The 9,027-nt window shown below is 34.9% G+C and overlaps 3 protein-coding genes across 5 annotated transcripts in view; all 3 read right to left on the minus strand.

Moving 5' to 3' along the window:
* On the minus strand, positions 305-4,001 carry LOC104723006. Of its 2 annotated transcripts, none has more exons than XM_010441296.2 (5): positions 3,636-4,001; positions 2,776-3,273; positions 1,384-1,777; positions 1,193-1,270; positions 305-579 (listed from the first exon to the last, which is right to left on the minus strand). In XM_010441296.2, exons 1-5 carry the CDS (start codon positions 3,641-3,643, stop codon positions 523-525), a joined length of 1,035 nt encoding a protein of 344 aa, XP_010439598.1. In that variant the 5' UTR covers positions 3,644-4,001; the 3' UTR covers positions 305-522. The 2 variants fall into 2 exon arrangements, with proteins under 2 accessions (XP_010439598.1, XP_010439597.1); XM_010441295.2 differs by having other exon boundaries at positions 305-582; positions 3,636-4,000.
* LOC104723007 (transcription initiation factor TFIID subunit 11) lies at positions 4,336-5,880 on the minus strand. Of its 2 annotated transcripts, none has more exons than XM_010441298.2 (5): positions 5,762-5,880; positions 5,291-5,625; positions 5,117-5,204; positions 4,900-4,999; positions 4,336-4,815 (listed from the first exon to the last, which is right to left on the minus strand). In XM_010441298.2, the coding sequence occupies exons 2-5, from the start codon at positions 5,611-5,613 to the stop codon at positions 4,688-4,690; spliced, it is 639 nt and encodes a 212-aa protein (XP_010439600.1). In that variant the 5' UTR covers positions 5,614-5,625; positions 5,762-5,880; the 3' UTR covers positions 4,336-4,687. The 2 variants fall into 2 exon arrangements, with proteins under 2 accessions (XP_010439600.1, XP_010439599.1); XM_010441297.2 differs by having other exon boundaries at positions 5,725-5,880.
* Positions 8,828-9,027, minus strand: part of LOC104723008 (leucine-rich repeat receptor-like serine/threonine-protein kinase BAM3) — a 4,122-nt gene continuing 3,922 nt past the window's right edge. Inside the window, exon 3 of the mRNA XM_010441300.2 lies at positions 8,828-9,005. Coding sequence (XP_010439602.1) covers positions 8,961-9,005 — 45 coding nt within the window. The 3' untranslated portion in view covers positions 8,828-8,960. The remainder of the gene's footprint in view (positions 9,006-9,027) is intronic.

Below are 9,027 nucleotides of genomic sequence, written 5' to 3' on the forward strand. Positions count from 1 at the left end.
TGTAAAATTAAGCAAGAACCGAATTAATGAGATGTCTTGAAAACGACATAATAAAAACGGTTCAAAGTAGTTCGAACCTTGGACTTTATTCAATTAAGTTTTGATTACTTGTTCTTTTGGATTGATTAAAAATTTTAAATTAGCAAGTTTTCTCTCTTTCTCTTTGGAAAACTCTTTAGAGAAGAATATATTTCTCATTAATTAAATAGGGAAATTATGATTTATGAAAATGGGATCTTCAGCTTTTTTTTGTTTTTTTTTTTGTACACGAAACAAAAGAAAGAGAATTTTGGAACCCCCCAAAAAAAACCAAAGAAGGAAAAATAAGATAAACAATAAAGTAAAATAAAAAAAGAAGGTAAGTTCTCTCGATCGTATATATAAGCTCGATCTGGTGGTTCTTGTTGCTGAGTCTATTTCGCACGCGCTAGCCACACGTGTGCGTCTTGTTTTTTTTTTCTCAAAAGAGAAATCGAAAAACACATTAACCCAAAAAGAAAAAAAAGGAACAAAAAAATTAATTTATTCGGAGTCGGTGTCCAAATTCTCCATGCCTTTCAATCCTCTCCGTTTTGGTTGCTGCTGTACAGTGATATATATAATTCAATATTAACAATCTTTAATCTCCAATTACCAATAATAAAATCCAGGTTACTAAAATTAAATTAGTGTATTACTATAATTATTCAAATAATCAATCACATAAATAAACAAACAAATTTCAAATAGTTTTCACAAATATTTTAATTAATAAAAAAAAAAACAGGGAGACACCACTTGTGTTTATTTTTATGTCAAAATGTTGTTACTTTGCAAACAGTTTTTTATAATAATAACAGTTAATTATTCTCCTCCATTAGGTGGAATAGTAGGTCACATGTCTTGTCCATTTTGTGAATTCCATTATTTGTTTTTGTTATTAATAAAAATAATAATAAGGTCCACCCAATTTTGTCTACAACTCACCACCTTCTCTGCCACATATAAAAATAATACTACTATGTAAAATTATATATACATACGATACACCTAGAAGACCCATATTAGTTTAGTAGATTCATCATCTATAAACACATTCTCCAATTCCTTTATATAATCTCTACTTATTTAACATACCTTTTGTCATTATCACACAAAACTAAGAACCAAAGAAAAATAAAAAAGGTTAAAAAGTAAAGTTTAAATTAGTTACCTTCTTCACATTTTTCTTCTCCCTAACTTCATAACGGTTCTTGGTCAAATCAGATAACCACATCCCTGGGAAACAAAACTGTCCAAACACACAACCACATCACACAAAATATTAATCATTTTATGATATTTTTAACAGTGAGATGAAAACTTTCTTTCTTTATCAATGAAAGGAATCTATAGTTAGTTTACCTGAAGGGCTTTATCAATGTTCTTAGCACGTTTCCTGGGTCTATGAGGAAGCTTAGTTCCTTTCATAACCAAGAAATCTTCTTCCTTCTCTTTCCTAGACAAAGCAATGTAGATCCTTGGCCACTCTTGCGTTGCTTTCTCTCTCTCTCCTCCATTCATCTCCACTTCTGGATGATGAGCCGTTGATTCTGATCTGACCACTCTCTGATGCTGTTGTTGTTGTTGATGATCAAACCCGTTTTGTCTCTGATCTCTAAGTACGCTTGATCTCTTCTCGATTTGGTCAGGTGAAGGTGGAGATCGCTTTGAGCCACCACCCGATCTGGACATCATACGGCCGTTCATGTTGTTGTTCCTTGATGGTGATCCGTTGGCTGATCGATCTTCTAGATTCCTGGGCATGATTGATGATGATGATCAACAGCTTGCTTTAATAATAAATCCACAGGTGATACTTTTTTTTGCTAAACTTTCAAACTTTGAGAGAGTTTAATGAAAATTACGACATGAAGAAAAAGATTTGTTTTTTTTTTTTTTNTTTGTTTTCCCCTTCTTGTTAAAAAAAATAAGGAAGAAAATTAGAAAAGGAAACTAGTTGTACCCATTTACATATTTAAGAATCAGAATCAAAACGCAGACACACACACACAACAACACACACACAAGAAAAAAAAAACTTAAGAGAGGGACCAAAAGCAAAAAAATAAGATTAATATTATGATATCAAAACGAGTAGCTCAGATTTGAAGATTGGGTCAAAGAAAGGCAAGAAAAAAAATACGAGATCTTCTTTATATTTAACCCCCAACCCCCCCAAAGAAAAAAAAACCAAGACTTTGATCCAAAAATCTCTTCTAGTTTCACCCAAAAGCTTAAGAAACACATAGAAGAAACAGAGCACTTTGGGGGAAAAGGCAAAACAAAAGACACAACTTCTCTGCTTCTAAGTGCTTCAAGGGTACTACTGTAATTACCTAAAAAGGAATTTTTGGATCACCAAACTTGGTTAAAGCATAGCTCTTTATAACTGAAGGATGAACCAGACGTTTAGATCTCAAAAAATAAAAATGAAAGAAAAAAAAATACAAATAAATTTAATTTAAATTGGATAAATCAAACAAACCCGGAAAATCAAAAATAGCTATTATATATTAAAAAAAAAAAAGGAAACAAGTATTTAATCACATAACAAGAATGAACAAAAACAGAGAGCTAAAATGGAAGTCACGATCATAGAGAAAGATTAATATAGAGTAACAAAATCTAAACATTTCTAAGTAACAACAACACTTCTGTTAAAAAGACAAAATCTTTTTACATTTAAGGTAAATAAATAATATCAAAATATGGAAATTTAATGAAAACGAAGAAGAAAAAAGAGGCTAAACAAACCTGGAGGAAGAAGGGAAGAAAGATTCCTTGCCGACGACGAAACCGTTTCTAGGGTTTGTACTCCGGCTAGTGAAAACAGGCGGAGCTGGTGGTGGTGGCGGCATAGAAGGATTCACCGATCGTCTCTGAAGCTTGTTTGATTGAATCTTACCTTGTCCTGACGAAGATGAAGAGTCGTCAGCTGTGATGGATCGGATCTCGGCTCTGGAAGCTCTCGATCGCTTTCGTTGTCCCCACTGTAACAGCACATCTCCGCCGCGACGGCTAGGACTAGGATCATGTTCTTGTTGTTGTTGTTGTTGGGAGGTGGATCTGAATCGGAATCCTTTGGGGATTCCGTCTAAGGAAGAGGTTGTTGTGCATGATGATCCGGCGTTGAATCCTCTTGCGGTGGTGGTGGTGGTGTCGTCGTTTGTTGATCTTGAAGGTGATGGTCTTAAGTAGGGCTTCTTGCTTCCGTTTGTATGGGGAAGACAATCTGGGCTTACTCTTTGATACCTAAATCAATCAAATCAAAACGAAAAAATAAAATCAGATCAAAATCTCCGGAGACGAATTTGAAGATTTTAACTGCGAAAATTTGCAAAATGCTTCTCTCTTCTCAAAAAAAAGAAAAAAAAAACATGAAGTGATCAAATTGAAAAAAAAAATTGAAAAGGTTTTTTGACATTAGAGTCAATTTGAAGTTTTTTTTTAGAAAATCAAAACTCAGATCCATACAAACCGATTCAAAATCCCCCCAAAAAAAAAAAAGTACAGAGAAGAAGAAGAAAACAAAACACAAATCAGTGAAAAAACGAAAAAAAAAAAAAAAACTCAAGGAGAGGTGAAAAAAAGGAAGAACGGAGAAGAAGAGAAACCTCATCATTATACCCAAGTGAGAAACCTGATTCGAGTTATGTAATGGTACGTTTTCCGATTCCGATCTGTTTTTTTTTTTTTAAGAGAAATATAGGAGGATTCGTTTAATCTCTTCGCCACACCCAATTCGAGGATGACGGAACAACAACAGCTTCCTCCTCCTTCGTGCTTCTACTTTCTCGTATCCGATCACCAACAGCGAATCAAATGGTATTATTATTAATGAATTAAAAAAAAGAAAAAAACTTATTCTGTAGAGAGAAAGAGAGAGAGGAGAAGAGACGGAGGCTCTCTCTGCGTTAAACAGTGAGGAAGAAGAAGGAGGAAGGCGGAAGGGAAGGAGAAAGATAGTGGGTGCGTTATTGTGTCTAAAAACTTCTTTTATTCTTTTTATTTTTCCAATACTAGTCCTTTAAGTTTCTGTAGACTTTTAATACGCTACCCTTTTTAGTTTCTTTTTCATTTAAACACTAATTGTCCCATCCCATGCCTTTCGTTTCGAGACACGGCCCATCCAAAAGGCCCACTACTACTAAGATCCTCTTTCGCCGCAACATGTGTGATTTAAAACGTCTCCGTACCATTTTTTGAGACTATAGCCCCAATTCTGATCGTGACGCTGAACAACATATAAAAACTGTTGTAAGGAGAGATTTTGATTATTCAGAGTCAGGGGAAACGTAGGGGTTTAGGAATAAATGTTGTAACTGACAAAACCTAAATTCTTTTGGATGCCAAAACAAATCTGAAACAGACACCAACTTTTTAGTTAGCCAAAAGCTTATAACCAAAACTAGTACTACTATACCAAACAACATACCAATTTCTAGGTATTCCAAGATTCATGATCTTGCATCCAAAGAAAAAGTTACCACAACATTCCAAAAGATCAATGAACAATTATAATCCACAAGAGAAGCTAAAGCAGTCTTCTTCATAATGGGATTGATAGGTAGATAGATCTCGCCAGCTTATAAACTCCCTAAACAAACATATGTGAACTTCCGAGTCTGTAGCCAAGAAAAAGTTGTCTATTCGTCTCTAGTTCTGACTAGCGGAAGAGCCGAGGAACTGATCTTTTAGGCACTTTCCCTTCAAGCTTTAGTCTACGATAGGACTCCCTGATATGACAAGGTCTTATAGGTCCTGATTCTTTCCTTTCCGCCATAACAACTCGAGCTACACATAACGTTATCAGATCAAGCAAGTGAGTTATTTTTTCTCCGTTGCAATATAAACAATGAAATTTGCGAGCTATCTTACCTGTTTCAACGAGTTCACCAACGAACATCTTCGCTATACCACAGACAACAATAATCATTGGCATACCAATCTTCTGACTCCCTGTGACACCTATCAACAGCTGCATCAACAACACAAACGCTAAAATGGTTCATATTCAGATGAAACAACAAAATTAAAGGAAACGTTGTTCGTAACCACAAATCATATAATATATATATATATATATATATAATACCTTCTTCATCTGTGGTCTTTGAAGTGCAGATCTCCTAAAAGATTCATATCTACTCATCTGATCCTCTGTGAATTGCGATAAAATGGTTCTGAAGTATTCAAAATCAATTCATACTAATCAAATCAAGAAACTAATCAAAATCTATATATATATATAAAAAAAAAGAAGACTCACTGCATTTTAGCCATCTTAGCAGGGTCAGCACAAGTTGGGTATTTAGTAAGCTCAACTTCCATATTCTCTTCCTCTTCTTCTTCATCGTCATCTTTGTTCCTCGCTTCGGCCACAGCAACGGAGGTTTTAGACTTCTTTGCCGGACGGCGAACATCTACAGGTCTCTCATCCTCCTCCTGTGTCTGATCGATTTCAGTTCGTCCTTCTTCACTACCATCGCCTCCTCCTCCTCCTCCTCCGCCGCCGCCAACGGGTGATTCCGGCGCAGATTCCTCTTGCTCCTCCTCAATTGCTGCTTCAAATGGATCCTTGGAATGTTTCATTCCTCCTTAAACCTAAAAATCGAAAGAAAAAAAAACACAAAAATCGAATCTATAAACTCCAAATTATGAAGCTCGCAATTAGGGTTTTAGTGAAGGGGAACGAGTTCTAACTTGTAACGCCAATAGATAGCGAAGATGATTGACGAACCTTCGAGAAATTTTTTTAGGAGAAGAAACTCAGATCCAGCTTCTTCAGGAAACACAAAATCTCTCTCTACACGGCGGTTTCAATTTCAAGTTTTCGTGTGGTTTCTATATGAGTGTTGTAGTCGGTTTAATCCAATCAATTGATGATTCCATACCAAATATTGAACGGGATATTCTGAACCAAACCGAATAGTTTTGACTTTTGAGCGCATAAATAAATTCTTTACCTTTGACCGAACCAACTTTTTTATGCGCTTGGTTCGGTTCTCAACCCATTTTAATTGTTGAAAACAAGACTAAAACGGGGAAAAATACATTCTCACCCTATATAGCAAACACAAATCCAATAGACTATACTATATCAATATACTATGCTCTAGTTCCAACGCAAACACATCCTTGAAACAACTTCTATCTCAAACTCGCAAGACCATACCAAAGAGAAAACAACATCACCTACAATTATGCCCGGCGATAGGGAGGTGCGAAGGGTGCTTTTGCACCGGTTCATATTATTTCTTGACAAAAAATTATAAGATTTTAAGGTCTTCATTGTTTGATATTTTGACAAAACCCCCCAAATTTCTAAAATCTACAAATAAGACCTCTAAATTATGTTAAAAAAAAACTTTTGGCACAAGGTCTAAGGAAAACTTACGCCGTCCCTGCGGCTACAATATTCCGCTCACCAATGAGCAAATACTATATCCGACTAATAATTAATTCAAAGAGATCACCAACTTCTACCTCACATTCCATGATATTGACGAAGCAACATCAAGTACTTTAACCAATAGTTTAACAGATTTTATACACTCAGCTATTCTATTACTTGGAGCGAAAATTACACAACAAATAGAAGTTTTCCTCGAAATCGAAGATAACAACCTAAATGCTACAACAAGGCTAGATGTAAAAGTGGTAATAGGAGAGCTAGAAAATTCTCAAACACAAGTGACAAACGAAGAAGAGGGAGAATGCTCAATATGTCTCCAAGATCTAAAGGGGGAAACAAATATAAACACTCTACTATGCAATTACAAATTCCACCATGAATATATTACAAGTTGGTTAGGTCGCAAAATAACATGTCCAATTTGTAGAAGACAATTACTTTAAGGGGGTGGTATTGGGCGAGTGAATTTAAGGGAATATAATAGATTGTTAAATTCTATTGTTATTCAACTCTCTATTTTATAAATTCTTTTAAATTCTAGTGTTATTCATTTGCTTGATTTCTGAATTCTATTAAATGCAAGCGTTATTCACGATTAAGAAATTTTCTATGACAAAGTGATTTGATAAGAATTTAATAGAAATTCTAGTGTAAATTGTGAAGGATAAATTCTCAGATTTTAGGTCGAGATTTGGATAGATTATTGTTCTCCTCTCTTTTCCTCTTCCATCAACCCAAGATCACAACGCCGAGAGAGCAGTTCTTCTCTCTCACTCTGTTCTCTCGTCGGAAGCTATACATTTTGCTGGAAAATCATACTTGTAATTGGACCGGTGTCAAGTTAGGCCTTACGTCTCGGCGGCGTTGTTATCTCTGGTGACATTCGTAGGGTATTTCGTTTCTAACAGCTTCACCGGAGAAATCTCATTTGAATTCATGAACTTCACTATGCTCAAGACTCTGTTTCTAGAGACCAACTAACTCGCTGGTTCAATCCCTGTTTTACAACGAATCTATACCTACCTAAAATGGTCAATTTTTGGAGAGGTTTAAGTTTTGATTTTTGGTCAATTTTGTATCTGTTAGTATTATGCTTAATGGGCAACTTGAGAGTTCTAAGGCTGTTGTAATTGAAGTGAATCCATGCTATTCTGGGTAGAGTAAGGGGGATTGGTGAAAGAGAAAGATAAGAGTTTTTAGGGTAGGTATTGGGGAAGAAGACAATATGGCGATTGATGAGAATTGATATCTATTCAATTCTAATAATTTGTTGCAAAATATAATTGTTGGAATCCAAAAGAAAGATTTGAAATTCTTTTACAATACTTGAAAATCTATAAATTATGTCTTCAATTCAATTAAATTATATTCTATTAAAGTCTCTCATCCAATACCCCCTCCTAAGATTCACTACATTTTGTAATTCAATAAATAATCATGAATAATACCATTTTCTTATTCAATAAGACAACACTATAAAATTCATTATTTTGTTATATATATTATGGTAAATGTTCACTACTACCACAAAATCTCCAATTCCGTAATTGTAACAACCCGTTCCGCGGACCCCACTAACCCACCGCTAGCTACCCCAACGGACTCAAGCTGGCCCTGCAGGGCATCGATCCTAACCCTTCACTATGGATAGAAACTATTCATCCAAATCCAGGTCAATTGGTGACAGCTTGTCCTGTGAAAAAGTTGTTAAAGGGTGGGGACCAGGGTTCGAGAAACGTCTGGCGCACCAATAATCTACCGGTGGATTTGGATGAATAGTTCCATTTCCACGGTGAGGGGTTAGGATTGATGCCCTGTAAGACCAACTTGGGGTCCGTTGGAGCGACTAGCGGGGAGTTAATGGGATCCGCGGGACGAGTTGTCATAATAATAGACTATAAATTAAAAATATAATGTATAAAATGGAAACTCAAGAAACACAAAAAAATACATTTTAACTTAAAAACAAAAAACAGACTAAATCTGTCCGTAGCATGGGATAACTACTAGGTGTGTGTGTTTTTTTTTAAGAAACAAAAACAAATCTAAGTATTGCAAATTTGATTTGAAAATACTATAAAATTTTGCGTGAATATATAACATTTTCAGCGATTATAGTTTCTTAAGAAAATCAGTGACATCGAATCTGCGGATTTGATACTAAAAACAACATAGTTCATATAATGTAAATACTGCATATGATATCTGATATCTATAAAAATAAATCAGCATTTGTGTGTGTGGAAAAATAAATCTGACAGTATGTTACTAATGTCTTAAAAGGATATTTAATAGAAAATTGAATCAAAATTTTATTTATAATCTTTCAGATCATTCATCATTTTTTTTTCTCTAAAGCTCTGGTTTACCGGATATGTTATGACACGAAGATTTAATCCTAACCCCTTTTTTGCCTTCATATCACCAAACCCTCATTACAGTTCTAAAAAAAACTCTATGAAACACATAAAACAGAAAAAAATATATATATTTAGTTATATATATATATATAACACCACTGCATTTAGAAAGTATTGGGCTGTTTAGCCTGAGAAATCATCTGGACAACCTCTCTCATGGTCGGTCTCTCA

The sequence above is a fragment of the Camelina sativa genome, chromosome 11, assembly GCF_000633955.1.
Source record: "Camelina sativa cultivar DH55 chromosome 11, Cs, whole genome shotgun sequence".
In the NCBI taxonomy this organism is placed as follows: Eukaryota; Viridiplantae; Streptophyta; class Magnoliopsida; order Brassicales; family Brassicaceae; genus Camelina; species Camelina sativa.